This window comes from Cajanus cajan, chromosome 1 (assembly GCF_000230855.2).
Source record: "Cajanus cajan strain Asha chromosome 1, NIPB_CcT2T_4, whole genome shotgun sequence".
Taxonomy (NCBI): Eukaryota; Viridiplantae; Streptophyta; class Magnoliopsida; order Fabales; family Fabaceae; genus Cajanus; species Cajanus cajan.
In genome coordinates, this window is record NC_138517.1 from 32,992,679 (window position 1) to 33,020,676 (window position 27,998).

Consider the following 27,998-nt stretch of genomic DNA (forward strand, 5'->3'; position numbering starts at 1 on the left):
TTACTTAAATTTGAGAAATTAAAATTATATTTAAGCCATTTGAAAATTAATGATAACCTATTTTAACTATACATAATTTGTATCACAACCACAATTGTGAATTTCCAAATCAATGACCACAGCGGTAATTTATTTTCTAAAAAGAACCAAATACTTTTTTCCATACATTGGTCAAAAGAAAAAAAAAAACTCCCTACTGTATATATTGGTCACTTTGACTCACTATATAAGTTAAGAATCAAGCTATAACTACCAGCCTATATACCTGCTATTCTTCTTCCATTTCAAAGATATTCCTCTGCATCAGTATAATTCTTTGGCTGGATTTTCTACCAATATCAGATTCATGTATGTTCAAATTGCAATCAATCTTCAATTAGTTACATTTGGTGGATATATATCAATCTGCTGTTTGGTATTTGTTTTTAATCAGAATATATCTGATATATACATGATATTCAAAAGATGTTGGTTGCACAATTTGGATGTGTATGTTGAAAGATCAACAGATTGGTTTCTCAAGAGGATGAAACATCAATCTGATATGTTATCTCAATTTTTGGTGTCGCAGAAATACACGATTCAAAAGTATAAACTGCAGAACAGAATTCGAATCATAAATCTCAAGGAAGGACAGTTGAAACATATTCCTTCTGCAAAGGTAGTAATCTCTTAACCAATCATTTTTATCCCAATACTAGTTGTTTTGTGGTGATTCTAAAGGAAGAGTTAATGCAGCTATTAATAAAGGAATAAGTATGAGGTTGTTCTTTGAAATAGAAAAGTAAAAGTGTAAAATGTCCTTTCTTTTTTTTTTTTTTTCCGGTGATGATTGAATAGTGGGTGAGCATTAGGCAATTTTTGGTGGTTAAAAAGAACAAAACATAAAAGAGGCCAAGTTTGAAATCTTTTTCTTTTTGAAACTACATGATGGTGCTAGTTCAAAGCTCTCTAATCCAGATCCAATCTGGATATAACAAAGTAATTAAAAGATGGGGCTAGTTGAAGCTCATCACTTTGTTTCATCACTTCAAGAGTTGATTATAAACAATTAATTCTCTAAGTAGGGCGTCGATCTTCTCCCCCAACTCAAGGGGGAGTTTCAAAGGATAACAAAAGTTAGTTTTCTGTTTAGTGCATATTTCAGTTATGTATTATTTTTAATCATTAAGATCAATTTTTTTATTCCAAAGAATTAGGATAACTTGCTTTAGAGTTTCATATGTTATTTAATTATCACAATCCTCCATCGAAGAGTTTCATCCTCTTCGAATAACTTGTTCTAGAGTTTCATCTGTTGTTCCTTCTACTCAAAGAGTGCATTGCTTAATAAGGTCCAAAGAAAGGAAGTTTTTCCCCCCTTCTGCCCTTCATGTATCCTCATTCCAGTTGATATCTCGTTAGTATTCAGATAAATGGAGTATACGTACAAATGCATGGGTATGTACTGTTATATTGAATTAATAAAAATTAGGTATCTAAGTATTTTTGAGTATAGACTATTTTTTTTTTAATATATTCACCTTTATAATTTGTCGAGTTATTATTATCATATACTCGATTTCTCGTGTAAGTCTTACTTCTACTTCACTTCACTTCATTTTTTTTTTTATCTATCTTTATTTTTCAAATATCATTTAGCAAATCTGTGATCATTTTCTTCTCTCTTTTTCTTCAACTCATAACCCAAACACCTAGGGTAAGCTTCAGATAATTTTTTCTTCTTCTTTTGGGTCGTCACTACGTTAGTTTCTTGTTTAGTCGCCTATCGTGTTCAATGTATTCTTCATTCACTTTATCTTTTGGGTTTCGTAGGTCCCTATTCAAAGTTTTTTTCTTCTTCATTTCATCTACTCATATTTACTAGCTTATGCTTTGCTACTGATATAGCATATTTACTTGTCTGGATTCTGTCTTCCAATGTTTTAACTTGTCGCTATTCTTTATATATATATAATGAATGATCCATTTACTCTAAGAGTAAGTCTATCGTTCAATAACTTATGTTTTACATTAAATTTCAACAATTCAACCGTTGAATTTGTAATTTTTGATGCATAAATCAAGTTTACAAATTTTTAAAAAATTTAAAAATTATTTGATATTTATTTCATTAATTCAAATTGTCGAATAATCATAAAATCATTTTATACATTAATTTGAATTAATGAAATAAAGTATCAAATAGTTTTCAAATTATTTTAAAATTTATAGATTTGATATATGTATTAAAAACTTTAAATTTAACGACTAGATCGTTAAAATTTGATGTAGAACATGAGTTATTGAACAGAATAAATCTAAGTAAACTTGTTTCTGAAGTAAACGGATTCCTCTTTACTCGACTTTAACTATTATATTATGAAATTCAGTGGTAAAATACTTATATGTTTTAGTTAAAAATTGAGTTGATAGTTATAATAACTGAAAGCATTATTTCACTTCTAAAAGTTAAATAATGAGAAAAAAGTTATACTTTAAAAAAAATCTAATTCTTATAATATTTATAAATACTATATATTGTTCTCTGAAAAGTTATTTGGCTAAAGAAAAATTAAAATAATGTATTATTATTATTTTCTTTTAATTTTATAATTTAAATTTTAATATTTTTTTTTCCTATATCACCTTTTCCTTTCGTTCCAGAGTCTGGTGAGGTGGGTGACCCTCACTGTCTCTCTTCGTGGGCGTTTCCACATGTAGCAAAAGCTCCACGTCCATACCACTCGATAATAAAGTCTTGAGCACACACAATAATCTGTTTCTTTAATTTCAAATATTTTCTTCCAGAAAAAACATAACAATAATTTGCCAAATCTTTTCCATAATAGAAATAAATATTTGCCGACGTGGAGATAATTTTTTTAAGGCAAATATGAGAGTAGTTTTTGGTAAGTGCATTTAAAATTTTCATTGGAATGGCATGCTTCTGATCTATTTTTCTTAATTTTCAATGAATGCTTGTTCCATAATTCTTGCGGCATGCGTTGCTGCATAAGTATCAGTTATTGTGGTGGAGCCAATTACCTTAAAACATGAAAAATAATGGCATATAAAAACCGTGACACACACGAAAATATAGGTGTAAAGATCGTGGGTGTTGGTAGGTGTCTCAGAATTATTTTGGGTTAGGTCCGTGGTTGGTTTTGTACTCGATCGATTGTGAAGTGTTCCTACCTAAGTGGTTAGTTATCCTAATCTTCCCTCTACTTTTTATTCATTTATTTTTATTTTTTTAAAGGTTGTTTAGATAATATTTTTGTAAGCACTTTTAATCAAAAATATAAAATAAAATTGATATATTTTTGATAAAGTAAAATTAGTTTATAATAATCATGAAAATTTTTACGAATTAATTTGTGTATAAATTAATTTTAACTTCTTAAAGAAATTATTTCATTTTTCTTTCTTCTCTTATAAATATTCTATAATTTTTTTTATCGGAAAACTTATTCAAATAAGTATTATATAATTTATATAGTCTATAAGACAAATATTTATTTTTATATAATAAAAAATAGAATAAATATTATTTTTAATGGGTAAATTATATTAAAATTAAATATAATAAATATATATCTTTTGTATATATAAAATATATTTTAGTTTTACGGTAAATGATTTAAAATTAGCATATAAATTTTCTTTTAGAAACTAATAATCCTTTTAAATATTAAAATTTAATTTAGGGGATGAAACAATAGAGAATATATATATATATATATTAAAAGGGATAAATAATTTAAAAGATTTAAGTTATAAATTAAGATAAAAAAATTAATATAAAGTTATCTTGATAGATTTTTTTAACTAATTACGGAGATGTAAAGTAAACTAAGTGAAGTTATGGTTTACGAAAAAGACAAAGAAAACTAAATAAAGTTATATTGTAATTTATAATACAAATTGACTAGTCGACACGTATATATTTATTCTTTTACGATTCATTTTCACTTTTTTTTTTTACGTGGCATGTTATACTCGTTACTTTTTTTCTCTTCCTTTTTCTCGGTCTCTCCGGTTCAAATGATACCTAACATTAAGGATTAGAATTAGGCGTCTAACTTTTTTTTTTTTTTTTTAAATTTTAAGATTAACCTTTTTAAATAAATAAACAGGTCATATCATAAATTATGTGTTTAACGTCTATCCTATTTTCATAACTACCTAACATTAAAAAAATGAGAAAAATCTGAAGTATAAATAGTAATAAATTTATACTTATTATAAATGAGATTTATTTTAATAACTACCCCTTTAATTTCTATTTTCTAGTGAGCGGTTATATTTCTTAAATATAAGAAAAATATTTTTATATATATATTTTAAATAATTATAAATAATTTATAATATTTATTTGTGTATAATTATTAAAAATATGAAAAATCTAGATCTTTCTAGTTTATAATAAAAAAATAAAAAATAAAAGAATATTAATAATATATTTAGAGTAAAGAATGGGTGATCACTCTTTTCTAATATAAATCTTTATCCTTTTGAATTTAAAATTAAAGGAGGTGATTTCGAAGAACGTTCCTCCCACTTTGTAATGTCAGCACTCAGCAGCACACAGCACCGTCTCTCTCTTTTCACGAGGGAGCATTGATTTCTCTATTTATTTATTATTAATATTGAACCGTCCATCTCAATTCCAGCGTCTGAACTATACATAGATTGCCTCTTTTTTCTTCTCCCATCCGTAGCAGGTAAATTTTGTTCTCTGGTCAGGTGTTTTTTGTTTGTTCTAATGTTATCTCTCATAGTTTTTTGATTTTCGATTTCACCCATGTATGTACACCTTTCTCAACACTCACCACGTACACACCGTGCCTTTGCCACGTTGCACTGACCCTTCATGCATTCACTTTGGGCTTGCCACCTTGCCCTAACTATATATTATACTTGCGAAAAGTGACAATCGTTTTCACTTTTTTGTGCCTAATTTAATCGATAATTATGCTATGTGGACTGAAAACTAAGGTGTAGTCTCAAATCTCAACCTCAATCAACGCGTTGTCCTCGTTGCTCCAATCACGTTGCATGTGGGACAACTGTCCCATAATAGAAGGAACACGAAAGCAACTCAGAAGCAGAATAAATTGTTATTGTTATTATTATTATTATATAAATAAAAAAAATAGAAACTGAAGAATTAACCAACCACGTTGCATTTGCACGCGGTTACGCAAATGTTAAGTACAAGCAAAGTCCTCGTTCTTCTTAAAGCTAAAGCGTGAAGCCAAATTAAAGATAGCTTCATGCTAGTAATAGCAATAATCAATGAAACGCTGCGTATCGTAGGCACGGAAGAGGAATATAGTTATTGCGCGAGGTGGTAATGTTAATTAATCGATTATTAATGGAATTTAATTCCTGGCGGTTTACTTTATTCCTTTATGAACTCTGTAGGTTTTCGAGATTCCTTGTTTGGAAGGCAAAGCAGCGTGAAAAAACCGGGTAAGTCCTTGTTTGGTCAAATCAAATATCAGGAGGGGTAAAAGCGGAATTAAGTAGTGACCCGCTTTTTCGAACGCCGTAATAAACGTACAGTCCACGGGTAGTGTGAGGTTTCCTTTATATTTTCTAGAAAAGAAAAAAAAAATTCAAAAACCGCGTTGTTTTGTGTTGTGTTGTGACTGAGAGTGGGAGAAAGTTTCTGGATATTAATCGATTGTGCATTTGACCCGTGATTGAGTGGATAGAAAACAAAGTAAGGATAGTGCGTTTGAATTTTGAAAGATAGACGACACTGATGAAAATTACGTCACTAATGAGAAACTTGCGTTTAATCGAGAATCACGAGATGGAATACTCTGAACAGAAACCGAGTTTAGGAATGCTTAGTTTAATTTTGATTTGGTTTGCTTATTGATCTGTTTGGTTTGGTTGAGGGGAGTATTGAAGTAAAGTAGGTTTGGTCGGTGAGAGTAGAGGAGTTAGGTAGAGAGAGCGATTAGGGGAAGCGATTGTGTTATGTTTGGTGGGAAGTAGGGAAGTGACGGTGCCATCTCTCCTGCGACAGTTACCGGGAACGATGAGTTTCCTGAATGGTTCTTCACCGCGGCGGCATGCGGCGGAGAGTGACATAGAGGCTGGGCCGTCGGCTCGCCGCTCTGCCGACCTCGACGACGGGGATTTCTCCGATCCGTTTGATATTGCCAGGACCAAGAATGCTTCGATCGAACGCCTCAGGCGCTGGAGGGTAAGTCTTCTCTTCTTCTAACTCATGCTCTATCTATAATGTTTTGTTTCTGTGTTTTTTTTTTTTTTTTTTGTCTGTGCTTTTGTTTCTGTTTATCTATTTTTGAATTGTTTGCACTCTGTTTTACTGGTTGATGCTATAATTTGTTTTTATGGAGGATTTGAGGTGTGGTGGATGTGTCCTAGTTGTGTTGTAATTGATTGAGTGCGTAGGGTTTTTGTGTGGTGGAGAACTTTTTGGGAAATAAGATGGTTGGGGGTTTAAGGATGTGGATGATTCAAGAATGTGACTTAACTTTGGAGTAGGGTAGTTGTTTTTGAAGGATGTTTGTAGATATATTCTAGGAAATAGTATTGGTTTCTACACGAGGATGAGAAAAGTTAATGGTGGGATAACAGGATAATGTTTATTTGAGCAAAACTTGGGTTTCCGTAATTTATGGGGAATGCTCTTGTTCACATTTTTTTGTTGTTGCAACTTTTAGAGCAGAAATGCCTTCTTGTTCTGCATGCCTCTATAATTTTGGGTAGGCGTGTAGGCTTTGTAGGTTATGATTCTTTGTTTCATTTTCCGTATATCTATCCATCTGGAAAGGAGAAATCCGTCAAGGCCAGCTTTTGAGCCTTTTATTTGTGCACTGGTAACTCCACGGATGTTCTTGGTGTGAGAGATGATAAATTTTGAGTAAAGGATTGAGTTTGAGTTGCATTCATTTTAGTCAATGTTTTATCACAACAATTGAGGTATGAAGAAGAAGAAGGCAAGAGCGAGAAGGGTTTCTCATAATTTCTTTAACCAAGTTGTGGTTGAAGATGAAATGATGGACTGGATGAACCCACTGTTCAATGGAAAACTAGGGGAATGCATCGATTAGAAAGCTCCATTAAGATCAATGTTGTGTTTCTTTTTCTCAGAGCATTCAAGAATGATGTGCTTGCCTTCTTATTTTCGTCCACTTGTAGTGGACAAGATAAAATCCCTTGTCAATAAATATTGGTTTAATTTAATTTTGATCTGAAGACTGATATACATTATGTACCTCTCTAAAGTTTCCTCATTTTAAAAGAGCTGTTTTCTTGAGTGGATCCTCTAGGATAATAGATCTTGGAAAGTGAGTTTGGACATAACTAAACTTTACAAAACCGGCTTGCTAGGTGAGAGTTGTCTCCCACTTATAAACATGTTGTTTACTTTATCACTAGTCGATGTGAGACTTGGGTTTTTTCTAAAAATAGAAGATCAAGTTTATGGGTAATAGATTTGGGTATTAAAATCTAATTGTCTTTCTGAGTTGTAGTATGTGATTATGGATGGATAGAATGAGTATTAATAAAAGAAAATTCAGGATAATATTTATATTCTAAAGGTAGGAGTTGATTTTTTTTTGTTCACTTAGAGTTTATTTGGTTCAAACAAGGGGAAGGGTTAGAAGTGTTGTTTGGTTGAGAGGAGAGAAGGGATTTTATAAACCAATTTATTTTTGTACCATTATAACTTTGAATTTAAAAACACATGCAAGGATATTTTAGACATTATACTAAAAATGTTTTGAAACTCCTTCCCTCCCCTCCAAATCCCCCCAATATTGGAGGAGAGCTAAAATTAGATGAGGAGAGGTTTTGCTCACCTCCAATCCCCTCCTAAAAATTGAACCAAATATGAAAAATTTGTAAAACTCTCTTCCGTTCCCTCCCAATCAAACACTATTTTAGGGTTGCAAAACAGCAAGAAGGTTGAGCCACTTCCACGCCTTTTCAGAGATTATTATTAATAAACCATACCTTTGTTTTTGCTTTGTTTAAACCAAGGTTATCGATGGCGGATAACGGTCTATGGCGGTGAGGCTAAAAATCCTTCATAACTCTATGGCGGCCTATGGCGGACGTACGTCATGGCGGCAAAAAAAAAAAAATAATAAAAAAATATTTATATATATTATATACAAAGAAAACAACAAAACAATAAATAACAAGCAACAAAACTAAATTAAAAGCAACATAATATCAACTTAAATATCATAACAACAATACCATAATTCATTAAGTCTCATTACATAATTGATTAAAACACAACAAGAAACATAGAAAAACAAGAGTACAAGAAGCATTTTGCTAATCTAATCATCCTCATCATCATCATCATTCTCTTCATAAAATAAGAACAATAATAAAATAGGAACTCAATATTAGTTTAGAATTTATATAAAAAAATAGAAATTTAAATTGACCCAATTAGTAGAAAAATTAAGATTAAAAAAGATTCTTGTTGCAGATGCAGCAACAAATTCATTAAAAATTAAGAAAGGACTCAAAGGAGTAGGAAAAAATAAAGGAAGAAGGAGGATTAAAACTGGAGAAAAAAAAATTTGTTAGGTTTTAACTTGCCGGAGTTGCTCGCTGGAGTTGTTTTCCGGAGTGCAAGACCACCATGATTCAGGTCGTCGGCCAGAAACGTGACCAAGGGGTGGTGGGCGACGGTGGTTTTGAATTTTGTAGGTCCTATTCACGTGCGCGTCGTGGTTCAGGTCGTCGAAGTCGTGGACCACCATCCACCGAGGTTCAGGTCGCTGGTCGGAGAGGTGACTGACGAGTGGTGGGCGATGGTGAAGGAACTTCACCGGAGATGGGTTGAAGGTAGATGAATTGCGTTTGGGTGGGTGGATGTGGTGGCTTCTCATTCTTGAACCCTAAAACCATTAGGGCATACTTGTTGGGCCTAGTTTGAAGCCCAAAACTGGCCCAGACTCGTTACGTCCGCTATCACCTTTATAACGTTATGGGTCAAAACGGAAATGGCGGCCGCCACAGCAGAAATGACGGACGGCGCCACAAAACGCCATTTTGCGGATGACGAATGGCCTCGAGGCCCAAAACTGCCCCGCCATACCGTTATAATGGCGTTATAACGGTTTTTTGATAACCTTGGTTTAAACTCTTTAGTACTAGTCTACCACTGTATAACAATTCAAGGAGTTTATTCCTGGTAGATACTTAAGGACATTTTTGTACTGGTTTAAAAAGTCGAGATAAAATAAGATGCACAAGTATGACTAGTCTGAAATCGCAAAGACACTTGTGCATATATAAACTTCAGCTTCCAAAATTTGTTGTAAACAAGAATGCTAGCATTTTATTGAACGTGCTCATTTAGTTTTTCAGCGGTATAAATGTTGTTTTGTAATATATTTGCTAAATTCATTACATTTGCTATTTTTTAAGGTTATTTATGTATATATTTCTCTTACACATTAGAAATCCCTATAACTGTTATTATTTTATTTCTTTAGCAAGCAGCACTTGTGCTTAATGCTTCTCGGCGATTTCGTTATACCTTGGACTTGAAAAAAGAAGAAGAGAAGAAGCAAATATTGAGGAAGATTAGAGCGCATGCACAAGCCATTAGAGTATGGTTCCTTCAATTGGACTTTGTTTATTGTGCTTATGCTTGTTATATGAAGTGTAGTAATTAATTATCCCTTTTGCTTTATTAGGCAGCTTATCTTTTCAAAGCAGCTGGTGGGGAGTCAAGGAGTGGTGAGTGATTGAGTTAAGCTTATATTTTTATTAGCCTGCAAGATATATATTTTTATTTGTTTACATTTGTTAAAACATTTTCTGGGTGTAAATTCATAATTTGGTTTGCTTGACTAATTTGACTGTCAGTTCCCATTGTTCGTGAATAAAAATGATTTTTGATTATTTTTTACCTTGGTACCTTGTTTTCTTATAAATTCTTAGAGTGAAAGAGTAGTCATATTATTGCCTTTGTACTCATGATAAACTACATATTGGTCTGCAAAACCTCTAGCATCAAAACCTCTAGCCAAGGTTGTCAATCTCGAGAGTTTACATAATCTCATGGAGGTTCTATAGACCCGAATTGTAAACTCGTAAGAGTTTACTTAATATAAAAAAATATGTTAAGATACTTATAAATAACATAATAACTAATATTTTAACCTCATATTAAAGTAAAATAGTAAATTGCAATAATAAAGTTGCAAATTTTAGTGGCAAATACATAATTTTGCACAAGACACAACTCACAAGTTCTTAAAAATAAAATGACAGAAAATAAAAATAAGAAAAGATTAATATCTTCAAATCAAGTCTAAAAAATATTAACTTTTACATGTATGGTATATTTCTGGATTGGATAAAAAAAATGGAACACAAGACAGAAAATTAAATGGAACAAGGAAGGGAAAGGGGAAAAAAAGAACCTTCACTACAAAGAATGAACAACCCTAGTACAAAGAGGAGAGAACATGAACGCATGACTTGGACGAGAGAACTAGAACGCATAGCGCGAAGGAGAAAATCAGCATGCATGGCGTAGAGGAGAGAACCAGAACGCACGGTGATGTGGAGGAGAGAACCAAAATGCATGACGCAAAGAGGGAGAGCGCACAACAGAGAGGGAGAACAAGAGTCGCACGACACATGGAGCAGGAAAAATACTTTGTTTTGGGAAAACCCTAAGTGAAACGTGAGTTTTGGGGGGGGTTTTGTGAGTGAAGTCCGTTACCTCGCAATATCGAAGTAAACTCGTGAGATTACTTGAGATTGCACGATTTTGCTCGAGCTTACTCGAAAGTGAGATTACTAACGAGTTATATAGGTATGGCCGACCAATCTCGTAATCTTATACGAGTTTACGAGTTATCACTCAAGATTGATAACCATGCTCTAGTTGTAGGAATTTTTTTTGGCAGTGGAAATGGTGGTCAAAAACCTCCCAAAAACAGGACAAAAATGCCAAAAGAAGACATGGGTTTGGAAACCAGAGTGGGAGACAAATAATCGGAAAAAATCATGGAAATAAAATAAAATTCCAAATATTAGGGAGGTCTACTGTGGAACAGTGGGGCTTCAGGTCATAGAGGATGGTACTGCTTTGTCACCATGCTGAAATTATGGGGTTTTAGGTATAGAGGGAGGAAGAGTGAAAAGAGAACGAAACACTAATTTATATTAATGCTGGTCAAAAACATCCCAAAAAAAGGTGAAAAATGCCAAAAGAAGACACGAGTTTGGAAACCGAGTGGGAGACAACTTATTAAAAAAAAATCATGGAAATAAATTTGAAATCCAAATTTTAGGGATGGTATCATGTTGTTACCATGCTGAAATTATGAGGTTTTTAGGTATAGAGGGAGGGAGAGATAAAAGAGAATGAAACACTAACTGATATTAATTGAGATATATGACAATGTATTTGTTTGATATTTAATCAAGAAAACAAATCATGATAAGAGAAGGGAATATAATAACGAATCCTAAGAGATAACAAGGAAATGAGGAAACTAAATTCTGGAAGATAATTGAAGATATGATAAAATATAAGATATTTTGCTGCACTCTAACTTGTACCAATTGAATGAAAGTTACTGACATTCTCATCTGATTGGACATGTGGATTTCAGTGCTATCCTTTACCGTTTTGTATGAATATACGTGACACATTATGTTCACTATCTTGTTCATAAGCTGTTCCAAAATAAATGTTTGCATGTATGACAATATTGTTGGATAGGTACATTTTCTTTTTGTGCATTAAATACCTAAACATGAATATGCTTTTTGGTAGTGGTTCTTATCGTCCCACGGATATTTATTTAAATTACTTTGTGACTTTGCCTAGTGTATTGACAAGGGGACCACTTTTTCCTTTATATATATATATATATATAAATTTTGATGGGTAATATATATTTATAAATTTTGATGGGTAATGCTTTAAATTGTTAGAACCTATTAAACCTATTCCGATCCCCACTGGTGGTGAGTTTCCAATTGGACAAGAGCAACTCGCTTCAATTTCAAGGGAGCATGACACTGCTGCTCTGCAGCAATATGGAGGGGTATGTTTGTCAAAAATGATTTCTTAACTTGGCAATGGTATTCTTCAGTGTCAAATTTTCCAAGTTTCTTCTGAATCATTATCAGGTTGTAGGGCTATCGGATTTGTTGAAAACTAATTTAGAGAAGGGGGTTCATGGTGATGATGCTGACTTACTAAAGCGAAGGAATGCATTTGGTTCCAACAATTATCCTCGGAAGAAAGGAAGGGGTTTTTTGGTAAGTTACTTGGAGAGCTGGAGTCTTTAAATGCTTAATGATTATATGGTGTAAGTTTCTTCTTCGTCATTGGGGGATATTGTAGTGACCTGGTTGTTTTTCATGCCTTTTACAGATGTTTATGTGGGATGCATGCAAGGATCTGACATTGGTTATTTTAATGATAGCTGCTGCGGCTTCATTGGCATTGGGGATAAAATCTGAGGTGAGATTTTGGGGGGGCGGGGAATGTTAAGATGCAATTCTTTTGGGGGGGGGATGTTTCATACTAACATACTAATTTCCAAAATTTTAGCATGTCTCATACTAATATACTAATTTCCAAATTTTGCTCCGACCTTAATTAACATACTAATATTGCCTTTTTTCTCCTAGTAATTTAACCATTTGTCTAAAAATATTAATCTTCAAATCTTACGCATTTCTTGGATTTGTGAATAGCGTATTTTATAGCAGCATTCTCTTTTTAATCTCTCTCTCTCTCTCTATATATATATGTGTGTGTGTGTGTGTGTGTGTTTCTGTGTAATATATAATATAGCATACAGTGCAATGGTGAACCGTGTAGCTTTCAATGTTCTGGAACTATTTATATTCTAGGTTTCCATCCCATATACATGATTACATGAATATTTAGGTTATTCTGATGTTTCTGAGCTGTGCATGGTATTATTTGAATGCATTCTATCCTGTGGAAGATCTTTCAATTTGAGTCTAGTTAGTTAGTTATGGTTCTTGAACTTAATTTGATTTTACTTATGTTCAATTAAATAAAAAATCTAAGAGTCTCCGGTCTTGATGGCTTTTATATATATATATATATTATAATGTATCTGTTTGAAGCCCTCTTTTGAATATTATCTTGTGTCATCAATTAATTTATTTGTTCTTTTGCCCTACGTATCCTCTCTGAGCATGTTTGGGAAAAGATGTTTTCCCATAATTTCAGCTGTTTTTGAAAAAAAAAAGGCTATTTGCAAACAAAAAATATATGTTTTGGACAACAACTTAAATTTGTAAGCAACTTTTTTCCCCCTTAAAAAATAAGCTGTTTTCATGAATCTGAAAATTTAAAGCTTATGATTATAGTCCTATAACTTTTTTTCTTTCCTGAAACTAATTTACTACACCAAAGCTGATTTTTGTTGTATCCAATTGAAATTAAATATCAGTCATTTTTCAGTAAATGTACCCAACAAAAATTTATTCTGATTAGAATCGATTATAATAATAATCCATTGTACATATAATTGATTATTGATATAATCTAATTTGCATAGCTTTTCCAAGCACACCCTCTATGTTTTTTCCTTCTCTTTATAGTCTAGGATTAAGAGAATTATATTTTTGTGCATGTCAAGTTCATATGTTATTTTTTTTAATTTTCTTTTCTCTCTCTCTTTAAGTTTGACAATAATTTTGTTGCAGGGTATTAAGGAAGGATGGTATGATGGGGGAAGCATTGCTTTTGCAGTTATTCTTGTCATTGTTGTTACAGGTATTATATTGACTTTGTAAGGTTTTTAGTGCATAGTGTTAGTTTACTTGTTTTATGACTCTGTTTTGCAGTTTCCTCTTTGACAAGTCTTTGATGTAGTCTAAGTTCATGATCCATGCTGTCTAGTCTGTCTTTTAATGTAAAAGTTATTATAATAATGGTGTCTAGTAACTTCACCTTTGTAATGCCTGTTACCCTTTTTCCTTTCTCCCTGTTTTGTAGCTATAAGTGATTATAAGCAGTCTCTTCAGTTTCGAGACCTAAATGAAGAAAAGAGAAATATACACCTGGAGGTTTGCTTTGCTCAGTTAAACTTGATTGTTGTATTACAGTTTTCTTTAAATCAATTTTCTTGTCCTATCTCTAACCTTATATTTGGTGTGCATGCATGAAAAGGTTATTAGAGGTGGTAGAAGGGTTGAGATCTCTATATATGATATTGTTGTTGGGGATGTTATACCCCTTAATATTGGTAACCAGGTATTATGATCTTTTTCTATTATCTTTTTTTTGCCTATCATACTTGATGATTGCATTTATTCTGTTATTGAATTCTTTTTGGATCTTTCTAGGTCCCTGCTGATGGAATTCTGATCACTGGTCACAGTCTTGCAATTGATGAATCAAGTATGACAGGGGAGAGCAAAATTGTAAGCATTTATTTCTATCTCCTTGGAAGTTTGAATTATTATTTTTTTTTTCCTGCAACATATTTTGTTTTTTGTAGGTCCATAAAGATTCTAAGGATCCTTTTCTGATGTCTGGATGTAAAGTTGCAGATGGAAGTGGCACTATGCTGGTAATTAATACTTCTTTTTCCTTTTCATTTTTGTAATTGTAGTCTGCCTTGATTATAGTTTACAAATGAAGAGCTTTCAAAGGATAGTTGAGGTAGTAAATAACAACACGTTAATATTTACTTGGATGGAAGTATGGGTCGTAATTGTCCCAAGGTCTAATAAACTGTGCACTAATAGTGGAAGTGTTTCTTAATTGGATTTTATAGCATACTAGGGAAAAAACACTCTGCGTTCTCTATTTTTAAAATAAAGTAATAAAAAACAAAGATAATGGAGTAAGTGGTTACTTTAAAAGTGTGAGAGGTTTGAACTTTAAAGAGTGAAGTTCACGGTGAAATAAAAAACTAATAAAAAATAGTGAGAGAGAAAGAATAGTTTAAAGGTAGTTTATAAAGGTAAAATAGTTTTAAAAAGTGCACACCAAAAAGGGATAAAACAGTCTTAGTAGAAAAGAGGCCAAAAAGCAGTTGAGCGTCAATGTACTCCTTTTATCTATTGATATAGATTATTCATTTTCTGGTTCTCTATTTAGGACCCCTTCAATTACTTGACAAGAATTACGGAATTTAGTAATTTAGTTTGTGGTATTAAATTTGCAAACAATTTCTAAATTTTCCAGAAATACCCTTAAATTAATTGGGGCCGAATTCTCCACTTAGTGGTAGTTCATGATCTTCTCCTAGTTCTATCGTCATGAGAGAGTCTAAAAAATTACTTTATTACATATATTGTGCATTGACTAGGAAAAAATAGAGTAATTAAGGGGATTTTTGTTAATTTTTTTTATAATCTAAGACAGTATAGAGAGGGTCTTCTAAAAAGGGCCATTGGGAGTATGTTACATTCTTTATTTGTTTTGAAAAAGGTGTTGATTGTTTCCTTCTTGTGTGCATGCTATTCTTGAAGGGATTTTGTTTCTAGGTTGACTTTAGTTATTAAAATACATGATGCAGATAGAATTTGGAGTCAATAAAACATGAGTTGACTTTTATTGAATTTCTTTCAATAATTCAATATTAATTCCACTTTTTTACTTGTTTATTTATTATCATAGGTCACTGGTGTTGGTATTAATACTGAATGGGGGCTTTTAATGGCTAGCATATCAGAAGATACTGGTGAAGAAACACCATTGCAGGTCCTTTTCTTAGCTGTGGTTTCTGAGTGAGTTTTTCTATTTCTTATTATTTATTCACATATGAAAGTTTCAATTTAGGTTCGCTTAAATGGTGTAGCTACTTTCATCGGCATTGTTGGACTCTCTGTTGCTGTTGTTGTCTTGATTGTGCTACTGGCCAGGTAACTTGTTATCATATGGTTTCCATCTATTTTTGTGGTTTAATGATTGCCTATAATCTTCATGCCTCTAAAGTGGAAATGTGTTAGCAGATATTTCTCTGGGCATACTAAAAACTCAGATGGGTCAGCTCAATTTACAGCAGGCAAGACTAAAGTCGGTGATGCTATTGATGGTGCAATTAAGATAGTAACTGTTGCGGTATGTGCCAGCATAAATACTAGATTACCAGAACATGCTTTGTGCAATTATTAAAGATGTGTATACATATTTATATTTGTGCAATATCTATTTAGTGATTATAACCTAATGAATATCTAGGTCACCATTGTAGTGGTTGCTGTACCCGAGGGGCTCCCATTAGCAGTTACTTTGACGTAAGTTTGCTATTCTTGACCTGAACTTCCTAGTTTTATTCACTTGTTATTGCTATCAATAATTGATATGATTTAACAATGGTTACTTTGTGGATAAATGCCATTATTCTTGTATTTTGTTTTCACCAAACTTTCTTCCTTAATTTTTGTAATTAATGTATTTTACCAAAAATGCATATGAATCCCACATAGGGTCCAATATAGAATCTATGAATGATGCATTGTTTTCCATTTTTTCATTATCACAAATATTTTAATTTCTCATTCTTAAATTATCTGTATCCATATTAGATTGTTAATGTGCCTTTTCATTTGTAAAATATTTACTTTTCCTCGTATTCTCTGTCTAATCTTATTTATTTGTACTTACACCCTTTTTCCATAAACTATTCTATAGGCTTGCCTACTCGATGAGAAAAATGATGGCAGATAAAGCTTTGGTATGACAATTGATGTTTGTACTTCTATTGGGTTTTGACATAAACACGTTTGGAGCTCTTTATTATCGCACGTTGAATTGTAGGTTAGGAGGCTTTCTGCGTGTGAGACCATGGGTTCTGCCACAACCATATGCAGTGATAAGACAGGCACATTGACTATGAATCAGGTTACTTGTGGTTCTGTACATGAAATGTTCATTTAAATAATAATTTTTATAACTAGTTACATCAACTTCTTGGAAGGCATTTCTAGTAATTGTTTCTTTTAATGGGATTTATTCGTGCTTTTAAATTTTATTTGATGTTAGAATCCTTTCAACTTTTTAAGATAAATTGGGAGCTCAAAAAGTCAACTAATATATCCAATGTGATATTCAATAAATATGGGATTTTAGGAAGTTCATTATTGTTGGCATTGTTTGGCATAGACAAAACGGATTTTCTTGATCTGTTAATTTTTGTAAATTGTATGAGACAGATGACTGTGGTTGAGGCTTATGCTGGGGGTATGAAAATTCATCCTCCTCATAAGTTGGAGTCCTATCCTCTGCTTCGCTCTCTGCTCATTGAAGGTGTCGCTCAGAACACTAATGGCAGTGTTTATGCACCTGAGGTACAAGGATATAAAAGAGAAAATGCACATGAGCATAAACTTAGGTGGTTCTACTAATTTTCTCTGATTTTTGTTCTCCACAGGATGCTAATGATGTCAAGGAGGTTTCTGGATCGCCTACAGAAAAGGCAATTTTACATTGGGGGTTAAAGGTGTGTTTTTGAAGTGCAGTCCTCGACCCTCCTTTCATTTTGGGCTAATATAATATATTTGCTTACAAGTTACAATTTATTATATCAAACCTCAGCTTGGGATGGATTTTACTGCTGCACGATCTGAATCGTCAATTATTCATGTTTTCCCATTCAATTCAGAGAAAAAACGAGGTGGAGTTGCTTTGCAAACGGTACAATCTTGTTGGCATTTTACTCAATTATGCAGATATTTGATTCTATTTTATACTAATTGAAACATTGCTAGGTAGCTAATATTTTTCTTAGACATATAATATATCTGTTAGACAAGGGATGCTGATTTTATGCCTATTTGCAGTCTGACTCTGATATCCATATACACTGGAAAGGTGCTGCTGAGATAGTCCTAGCCTGCTGTACTGGGTATATTGATGCAAATGACCAACTGGTGGAAATGGATGAGAAGGTTTGATATGCCAAATATGTTACATATTAACATCAGTTAAACACACATTTTTTCTATTATTTTATGTGCAGTTCTTTTTATGGGGTTAGGGATATCTTGTTCAAATTGGAAATCATTTCAAACTAGACCCCCTACACAACCGTTTTTTCTGTCTCCTGTTCTTTTGTTGGATTCACTTGAGAATTGATTTGTTAATTGCTTGAGAGAATAGATCCCAGCCTGTTGACTTTTATTGACATCATTATATAAATGAATTTCTATATTTTGGGTGGATTAACTGTTTACACAAAGTATCCAGAAATTTGTACTATACAAGCAATGAGACCTGAATATACCAAAGGAACTAGCCTATTTAATAAATAGGGAAATTGGGATATCGCAACTGATTATATCAATGTGTTTCTTCACGAGTAGAGAATTTTAAAGTTGTTATATATATGTTACATACAATTCCAAAACAAAGCAAGCAAAATTAGTATATGAACTGCTAGGATGGCTCTTGTCCATTAAGATAAATGTCTTTTGAGAAGGGGCTGAGTAAAGTTTTACTGTCTTGCAGATGACATTTTTCCGAAAAGCTATTGAAGATATGGCTGCTGATAGTTTACGTTGTGTTGCCATTGCATATAGATCATATGAAAAGGAGAAGGTTCCAACTAATGAAGATCTACTTGCTCACTGGTCTTTACCAGAAGATGATCTTATTTTACTAGCTATTGTTGGTCTTAAGGTATGTATTTCTTTAGAAACCTGCCTATCATTGTTATCTTATATTTTTCTGTTTGTGTACGATATTATGTTCCAATGATTATGATTTCTAATTTAAAGTTAAAGCTCCTCAGTATTATTGTTTATAGACTTCTCATCCATTTATTTCAAATGAATGTCTATTTCACTCTGTTGCATACTTGTAGATGCAGGGAGTTTTTAATATTTATTTTATTTGTTATGCCTTTCTCCAAGTTCTTGGCTTCATTACAATCCAAATTTTCGCAATGGTTGTGTTGTAATTAGAGGAAAATCTTCCTAATTAGAGAAAATATCTGTAGAATCTTCTAGTTTATTTTTCAGATTATTTTTTCCTTATTTCCTTATTTTGGAAGATTAGATTGTTACAAATAGGTGTTAGGAAAATGTAATACATATAATTGATAATAATAAAAATCATTCTCCTTTTCAAGTGGTTGTCTGTGTATATATTCACAAAGAAACATAGTTGATGTCTAGTTTATTGACAGCATCCGCCTTTATAATATTTCATAGTTTAAATTTCTATTTTCCTTTATATTCTTATTTTTCTTTTGTATGTATTGAAATTCAGGATCCTTGTCGTGACGGTGTCAAAGATGCTGTGCAACTTTGCCAAAAAGCTGGGGTTAAGGTACTTCATACCATTGTTTTTAAAAGTAATTTGTGTCCCATTAAGATACTTATTGTTAAACTAGTACAAAGTGTTACCTATGTGTGGATGGCAATGTGTGGCTAATGGTGGTTGCATGGAGGTTATTTTAACTGTGGGTGTTCATAGGACAAGTTTAGCTTAATTCTTGTCCCACTTCAAATTTTGATTGGGTCATTTGTTTCAACTTGAATCCAGTCACCAACGCCTAATAATGCATGAGATAGGACTGAGTCATCTTGATCATGTTGACATTATATATAAATTTTAACATACATAGTTAAATTATAGTATTAAGTTAGCATGAAACTAAAAGTAAGGTATATTTTATTTTTTTGTAGTATTTATTATACTAACATGTTTAAAATCTAATCGATTAGATCAATAAGTTTTATTATTAATAAATAATTGTTGAAAAATTATAAACTTTAAGAGTATAAGAAATCAGGTCAGATAGGAACAACCGAAGGTATAACCCAAACCTGTCTAAAATCCTACCCTATTGTTAGCAATTGTAAAACCTAATTTAAGACTTGCTTAGTGTAAACTATAAAAATCTAATCACTTCGTGGTTGTTTGGGAATTTTCTCTTTTGGGAGAATTAATTGTTTTAACTTATTCCAAGAGCTCTCAGGAATCTGAAAAACAAAAGATATTATTTTTGTTTCAAGATCATTGCAAGGGCATTGTGCTTGCAGTACCCTTTTTTCATTGTGCTGACCCAATGTGTGTCGTTGCTTTTAATTTTGAGTTGATGCCTTTAAGATTTCAAAGACCAAGACTAGCTTTATTTGATTTCCTTTGATATCATGCAAATATTTAAACTAAGATATGCAATAGGCTTTGCTAATGCCGTTGCAATTGATATCAAGTTTGTTGTGGTCTGGATTTCTAATAATAGGTGAGAATGGTCACTGGTGACAATGTGAAAACTGCAAAAGCAATTGCTGTGGAATGTGGAATACTTGGTTCATATGCTGATGCTACGGAGCCAAACATCATTGAAGGAAAAACATTTCGTGGATTGTCAGATGCACAACGAGATGAAATTGCTGATATGATATCGGTAGAATCTAATTTCTCTCTTGACAGCTTTTTTTTCTGTACTAAAACAATTTGTGCTCTTTTAGTGGTATATTATTTGCAAATAGCATTTATTGCCAATACTGTGTAACAACAGGTCATGGGACGGTCATCTCCCAATGACAAACTATTGCTAGTACAATCATTGAGGAGGAAGGGTCATGTTGTGGCTGTAACCGGGGATGGGACAAATGATGCTCCTGCACTTCATGAGGTTTGCATAGTATTTACATTTTTTGAAGGCTTGTGTTTGTATTGTTGTATGTGCCTATGACAACAATGCATTGAATGTAATGGTACATTTATTTTGATTATGTGACCGTTATGTCTATCTTATATTGTTGTAGAATCATGATATTTTGGTCATTTTATTTAATTACAAAGTTTTGAACTATCATTCCAATGGAGGAGTTTTTGAATTAATGTAGTGAACTTAGCTTTTATTTTTTGCTTTTGGAATTTGGAATATAGGCGGATATAGGTCTTGCAATGGGTATTCAAGGTACAGAAGTTGCAAAAGAGAGCTCTGATATCATTATTTTGGATGACAATTTTTCTTCAGTTGTGAAGGTTAGTACTATGAGAAATCTTGATTTGTTCTTTCCAGTGATGTATGTTAACTCCTGTTGAAGGGCTGTTTTTTTGTCATTACTAGAAGTAAAAATGCACTTTTGAATACGGACAGTAAGATGAGAGGTTTATATAGAGCCGAGGTGCATTGAATAATTAAAGTGTAGCTGTTAATGGCAATTATGTTTCTCCACGATTGTAGGTTGTCAGATGGGGGAGGTCCGTGTATGCAAATATTCAGAAATTTATCCAGTTTCAGCTTACAGTAAATGTTGCCGCTCTTGTAATAAATGTTGTCGCTGCAGTTTCTTCTGGTGATGTCCCATTAAATGCAGTGCAGGTTGACTTTCTCTTTCTTTCTCTGGGTTATACCCACTTATTAAGTCGGGCTGACATTAAAAATATTTGTTGCTTGCTTTACAGCTTCTCTGGGTAAATCTTATCATGGATACTCTGGGAGCACTAGCCCTGGCAACCGAACCACCGACTGATCACCTCATGGATCGACCTCCAGTGGGTCGAAGGTCAGATCTTTTATTTTGCTGATTATTACTGGGTACCTCAGGTCATGGCATTGTTTGATGTATATTATTTACTGTTTACACCTTGGTTGGAAAATTGGGAAAAGTGTCAATACAGTTGGAAAGCCAAGCCAATTCTTTTTCTTTTTTTTTTTAATAGCAGAGAGATATTTAAAGAGTGAGGGCGACCAGGATGTGATATCCCTCAAGGAATACAAAAATTGAATAGTATAATCGATAATCATTTGAAATACAATCCACTTAGCTTAAGTCATGCAAAAACTCCTGCCTCTGAACCTAACCCCCCCCCCCCCCCCCCCCCGCCCCCCAAAAAAAAAAAAAGAGTTGCCAATAGTCATTAAGCTGCTAATGAAAGCTGAAGTTCTGTAAGCATGCATGGAGTTGCAGGAAGCGTCTGTGAGTGATGGGCTATGAAGCCTTAGATACTTAGTACGACACAGATACGACATGAATACGGGCATACAAAACTTTTTTTTGAAATTAAGGATATAATATGTTATAGATACGTTAAAGAAAATAGAAAATTTTATATAAATATAAAATCTTGGTTAAAAAAAGAGAGAAATGTGTCTTTGTAGAGTACGCATATTAACTTTTAAAATGTTTTTTCCTTTAAAAATTTTAAAACTAAAAATAAAAATTTAAAATATTAATAAATTGAACATTTGGGGTAAAAAAACATATCCAAGCCGAATCACATGTTATAAAGCTGTATCCAACCATTGTGAGCCGCATTAGAGTCGTATCCAATGGTTTTTTTTAAAATAAAAAATAATCGGATACTTCTTGGATACGTATGATGGCATATCCGAGCCGTATCGGTGTCTGATACTTTTCCATTTTTGGAGTATCTGGGTTTCATAGATGATGGGTTAATTCAGTTTGCAGCTTTGTCAACAAAACGCTTAGGTTTGAGTTTTATAGAAGAAATTTGAAAAGAATATTGCACAAAGCCAAAGATGAGATGTCCTTAAAAAAACTGAAGGTAAGAAAAATAGGGATTTCAATCCATAGAATATCAAGCAACTCATATCCAAGAGTGAAGTAAGTGCCTCCAAACTATCAAAACCCATAAATCAAAGATAAACATGCAAAACTGTACATAAAACCTAAACCAAAAGTAAAATCAGTTGAAGAACAGTGCATGCACGACTAAAGCTAAGCAAATTTTTTGTGCAGGGCCTTTGTTTTGTTTTTGTACCATTCACTGATTGCATGAGGAGATCCAAATTCTTTGTGAATAAGGGGTCAAATTAATTTACAGTTGTATTATCAAAACAATAGATGATGCCTATGTGCTTGACTGTTTTTCTGAGATAGAATTGACAATAGTTTGCATGCTTTTCAGAGAACCTCTCATAACAAACATTATGTGGAGAAATTTGCTGATACAGGTGAATTCTGTTTCTCATTTATTAGTACCCTTTTTATTATTGTAGTTTGCGTTGCCCTGATTTTTTCATCAGTTGGCTCACCCCCTAGCAGTCAACTACAGGATTTTGAAACTTCGTCATTCCAGTTATAATACAAATGCTGTATTTATTGCATCTAAATCATCAAATGATGCTTGGAATTTTTCAGGCAATGTACCAAGTGTCTGTCTTGCTTGTACTCAATTTCCGAGGTAGAAGCATACTGGGTCTGAGCCATGACAAGAATGACCATGCAATCAAAGTGAAAAACACTTTAATATTCAATGCATTTGTTCTCTGTCAAGTAAGTCTTCATGACCTGTTAATGTGAAATTACAGATACCTTTACTTAGTGGCAGGACTATAAATTTCATTTTATATTAGCCCCATTTTCTGGTTTAAATTGGTTTTTGAGGGGGAGGATGGTAAATGTGTCGATTGATATAGGCTTCATTAAGAAAAACCTGCATGACGATCAAAATGTTATTTCAAATGAAATATTTAGACATTTCAGAATTTTTTCAAGTAGAATAAATATTATGTTTATGGAAGAAAATTTCCATCCCTTGTATTCTATTGTAGTAGTCTGGCCGTGTCTATTAACATTCTGGGACTTTGGGCAAAATTTATGTTTGATTCCTTATTTAACATAACTTATCAATTTGTTCTTCTATCTGTTTTGAGTAGTAAAACTACTATTTCAGTTTGTGTGATAAATGATTATTTTATATAAACTAAAATTTACAATGAATACATATTTTTTATTATATAAATTATATTTTATATTTATGATAAACAATTTATGTTGTTATACAAGTTTATATTTTACCATTCATATTTTCTTATGAAAAATATTAAAATTTAATGTAGAAATAAAGATGAAAAGGATAAATTGAAAGAAAAATCTATAAAAATGCTCTTGTTGAAGAAGAGTAGCTTCTAAAATCACTTCCATTCAAGGTTTATTCTAAATATATTTAGAGAGAGGATTATTGATCAAGTTTATAAATCAATTGATTCTAACATTTCATTCTCAATAGGTGTAGTATATGATACATGTAATTCACTGAATCTATCCTGTAACATGGGCCATACCAAATAGGTGTTAGAAACCCAGTATCTCATTAAAAGAATGCAAGATTTCTTTCCTGAATATATGGCTAACTTTCAGAACTTTGAAGAGGGTCTTTATCTCCCAATGTATAGAGGCCCAATTCTATAATAAATGACATGATGATCTCTCTCTTCACCTCCCCTCTTATTTATAGGCAACAAGTCAACAACGCAACATGCCTTGCTTCTACAACCAATTAACTGTTGCAACTAACTATAAGCAATGATTATCTATTTCACCTTGTCCTCAAACTTCTTCAACCAACTAACTGTTGCAACTAACTATAAGTAATGAGTATCTATTTCACCTTGTCCTCAAACGCAATGCGGACAATTTATGGCTCTGCTGAAAATAAAATCTCAGAGGTTCTAACAGATTGAAGCATGAAAACCAAGCAACCTGAGCATTGCCACCGAAGTTAGCTTTCCCTTCTCCTGGGCCATAGACAAACAAGTAGTTCCTTTAAGCAATTTTTTTGGCTGTTAAACATAATATCCATGCCTCTGCTACTGGATCGTGATCCAATGGCTCCCTTAAGGACTGTACTGTGGCAAGTGGTATAAAAGTCTTTCGGTTCCTTTTGTTGGGCCCTGACCAATTAAATCAAGAAAAGTGTTCAGCTGATACCATCTGCTCTCTGCTTTCATCTCAAAATCTTTTATTTTTGCCTCATCTTCATCCCTCCAATCCACAGGCAAACTTCTCTGATTTTTCACATGGCTGCCATCTGAACATGCTTCTCCTTAAACAATTTTTTCTCTTTATTCTGGCCCCCACCCATTTGCACCCTCCTTAGCCACCACACAAAGATAATAGTTTGGTGGTTATTGCAATTCCGGAGGTGGAAACTTTGAAAATGATTAGAATATTGATTAGTTAATAAAGTTTTGATAAAATAGTTAGAGAGAAAGTAGTTCAAATTCATAGTACATTTTTTAATGAATAGAACAATGAGGAAAATTATAGCAATAAGCTTATAACTTGGATATAAAATTGGGAATTGATTGTAATTACTAGGTAATCGATTTTTTAATTTATACAAAACTAATTATATGCTCATGGAAGCGGATTATTTGATGTTCTACTGTCTTGAGCTAAACTTTGTGCACTGTTTTATTTTGAGATCAACTAATTCATATGTATTGATACGAAGTAACATAACTAATTTCGTTGACAAAAGAATTTGGATGGCTTGCCTCTGTAGTTTTTCCATAGTTGCTTGATGGTTACCTCAATATTCCAGTAATTTTATTTTGCCTCCTCTTATTAACGTTGATGTTGAATTCTTCTTTCCTCCTTTTATATTTTGCTCTGCTAACTCATTTTGACGTTGAAATGACATGTGATAAGTTCCCATTTCATTTTGCACCTTATATTCGTGGTTATGTTTTTATTCTTTTTATTCTCTTGTAATTGGTAACAAAGACAATTGTTTAAAACCTGCAGATATTTAATGAATTTAATGCACGAAAGCCAGATGAATACAACATATTTAAAGGAGTCACGAAAAACTACCTCTTTATGGGTATAATTGGATTGACTGTTGTGCTTCAGGTTAGTCTTGTTAACGGTACTCTGGTGAATTTTAGCCTTGTCTGTGAAATATGTCCAAGACACCATAAAATTGCAACTGTTTTTCAGATTGTCATCGTTGAGTTTCTTGGGAAGTTTACTTCAACCGTTAGACTTAATTGGAAGCAGTGGCTCATCTGTGTCGTTATTGGAATAATTAGGTCAGTTAATCATATGCCTCGGAGTCACTTTTATCCTTTTTTTTTGCATGCTCTCTTTTTAAACAATTTTTTTAGAGGTTTTCCCTGGGGGAAGTTAGAAATGTCTTGAATTGATTGTTGTTCAAATTATTCCTGAGCATGTGCTAGAAAGGAATTAAGGCCCTTGTGGTAATGGTCTACAAAGTGCTCAATGATCTCTCCCCCTCCCTCTTACTCTTTCTTTCATGCTTTCAGTTGGCCTCTTGCTGTGATTGGGAAATTGATACCAGTGCCAACAACTCCAATCAAGAATGTTTTTACAAAATGTGGTACTTCTGGTTCTGGAAGGAAGGAACGTGAGGAATCTCAGTAGTCAATACGGGGTTGTGCTGTTTGGAACAATCTCATTCTGCTGTTTCTTTTGTTGTCTGACTGTCACAGCATATATTGGAATGGATACTCTACACGAACAAGTTTATCTTTCTACTGATCTAACTTATTAATTTGGAGAGAAATTTGTAATTGTTTTATACCTAGGTTCTAACAAGAATACACCGAATCTCAGCTAAATCTCGGCTTTTTGTTAGATGTAAAAGTTTGTCAAATGTTGATTAATATTTTGCAGATTTGAAAAGTTGTAAAGATATGGGTGATTTCAATTTGGTTGGTTGTCTGGATTATGTTTGGATTTCAGTTGCTTTTCTTTATTCAGTGATAGTATTTACGATCGCCCCCTTCGAACTTAATTTAATGTCCAACTAGGAACTCTATTTGAATTTTACGGGCTTACAACTAATATAGTTTCTTTTGTTCGTTTTATACAAGTATCTGCAAAATGTTTAGGCGGTGAAGGCTGGTAGGCTTCAACAAGTTATACAAACTTTTTTAAGATGAGATTTGTTTGAAAGTTGATCTGTCTTAAAATTTAACTATAGTTCACCAATTAGTTCTTAAATGTTTTAAACTGTTATGAAGAGCTTCGTTATGAGCAAATTTAACAATCAACTAAATTATTTAAATGAAGAGTAACAAAATAAAACGTGATGAAATTATTTTAATATTACTAGCATGTTTTAAGTACTATAATCATGAAAACTACTTTTCATATAAATTATTTGTTTTAGTTGTAGGTTCTTAAAATTTGAATTGTTTTTTTTATTATTAGGGATGAAAATATAAAATTTAAGCTTATGCATGGCGTGTTAACTATCATAATTTTTATATATGCTTTACTTAAACTTTTTAAAAAATTTGTAATGATTTATTAACTTATTTAAAAGTCTATTTTATAATTACAATGATAAATAAATTTAATTTTAAATAAATTAAATTTATTTTTAAATTTACAAATAAGTTTTTCTTAATTTGTGATAAAAAATAATTTAATAAAAATAATAATAAAATTTATAGTTTAAGATAAAAATAAAAAAAAAATTAGCATAAGACGGACTATTCACTTACACTTGTGTACAATAACTTACACTTATCAAATGTGATAAAAAAGAATTCAAATAAAACTTTTAAATAACTAACTATGAAAAAATAGAAAAAGAGCATGAGAAGATGCTGATCTTAAAATTTTTGTATGAATAGAGGGTGTAAAATGTTTAAGTGTAGCAAAAAAATATAAAAAAATATTGATAATTTATATTGATAAGGTCAATTTTAAATATGTGAAGTTATAAATTCTTATTTTAAGATTTGACTTTTCATTTCTGATAATTATATACATACTAAACGTAATGCTATGAACGAAAACAAACGAATAATATTGTAACAAATAAAAAGGAATAATATAAAACGAATAGAAGCAGGTTTCTAATTTTTTTTTTAGTTTGGGAAGCATATTATAATAAAGGCTTAAATATATTTTTAGTCCCTCAAATTTAAGATAAATTTATTTTTTGTCCCTCAAATTTAAAATGGTTGTTTTTAGTCCCTGTAATTTTTAAAAATCTTGTTTTAGTCATTTAAGTTACCAATAACATATTTAAAAGTGACTAATTAAGACAGTTATGCAATATCAATCAAATTTAATGTGATATTTTCACTAATAGAGACACTAATAAGTAGATTTTATGCAATAATATTTTATAAATTTCTTAACAAAATTTGAATATAAGGACTAAAATAAGATTTTTTGAAATTATAGGGACTAAAAGTAGCAATTTTAAATTTGAGGGACTAAAAATATATTTACCTTAAATTTGAGGGATTGAAAACATATATTTAAGCCTATAATAAATCATATAAGAGGTA

The 27,998-nt window shown here is 32.2% G+C and overlaps 1 protein-coding gene across 5 annotated transcripts; it reads left to right on the plus strand.

Moving 5' to 3' along the window:
- The first annotated feature begins 242 nt into the window (after positions 1–242).
- Positions 243–26,419, plus strand: LOC109798340 (calcium-transporting ATPase 8, plasma membrane-type). Of its 5 annotated transcripts, XM_020358564.3 has the most exons (36): positions 243–348; positions 572–661; positions 5,410–5,457; positions 6,023–6,202; positions 9,489–9,605; positions 9,693–9,735; positions 11,953–12,065; positions 12,151–12,282; positions 12,398–12,487; positions 13,711–13,780; positions 14,003–14,073; positions 14,177–14,260; positions 14,353–14,430; positions 14,508–14,579; positions 15,635–15,718; positions 15,797–15,879; positions 15,970–16,078; positions 16,199–16,254; positions 16,652–16,694; positions 16,778–16,861; positions 17,173–17,307; positions 17,391–17,459; positions 17,555–17,653; positions 17,800–17,907; positions 18,467–18,637; positions 19,229–19,288; positions 20,208–20,372; positions 20,487–20,603; positions 20,861–20,959; positions 21,162–21,299; positions 21,383–21,483; positions 22,850–22,895; positions 23,083–23,217; positions 25,474–25,581; positions 25,669–25,760; positions 25,995–26,419. In XM_020358564.3, exons 4-36 carry the CDS (start codon positions 6,035–6,037, stop codon positions 26,110–26,112), a joined length of 3,258 nt encoding a protein of 1,085 aa, XP_020214153.2. In that variant the 5' UTR covers positions 243–348; positions 572–661; positions 5,410–5,457; positions 6,023–6,034; the 3' UTR covers positions 26,113–26,419. The 5 variants fall into 5 exon arrangements, with proteins under 5 accessions (XP_020214153.2, XP_020214154.2, XP_082915507.1 ...); XM_020358565.3 differs by lacking the exons at positions 243–348; positions 572–661 and adding an exon at positions 4,578–4,706; XM_020358563.3 differs by lacking the exons at positions 243–348; positions 572–661 and adding an exon at positions 5,182–5,332.
- The last annotated feature ends 1,579 nt before the right edge of the window (positions 26,420–27,998 follow it).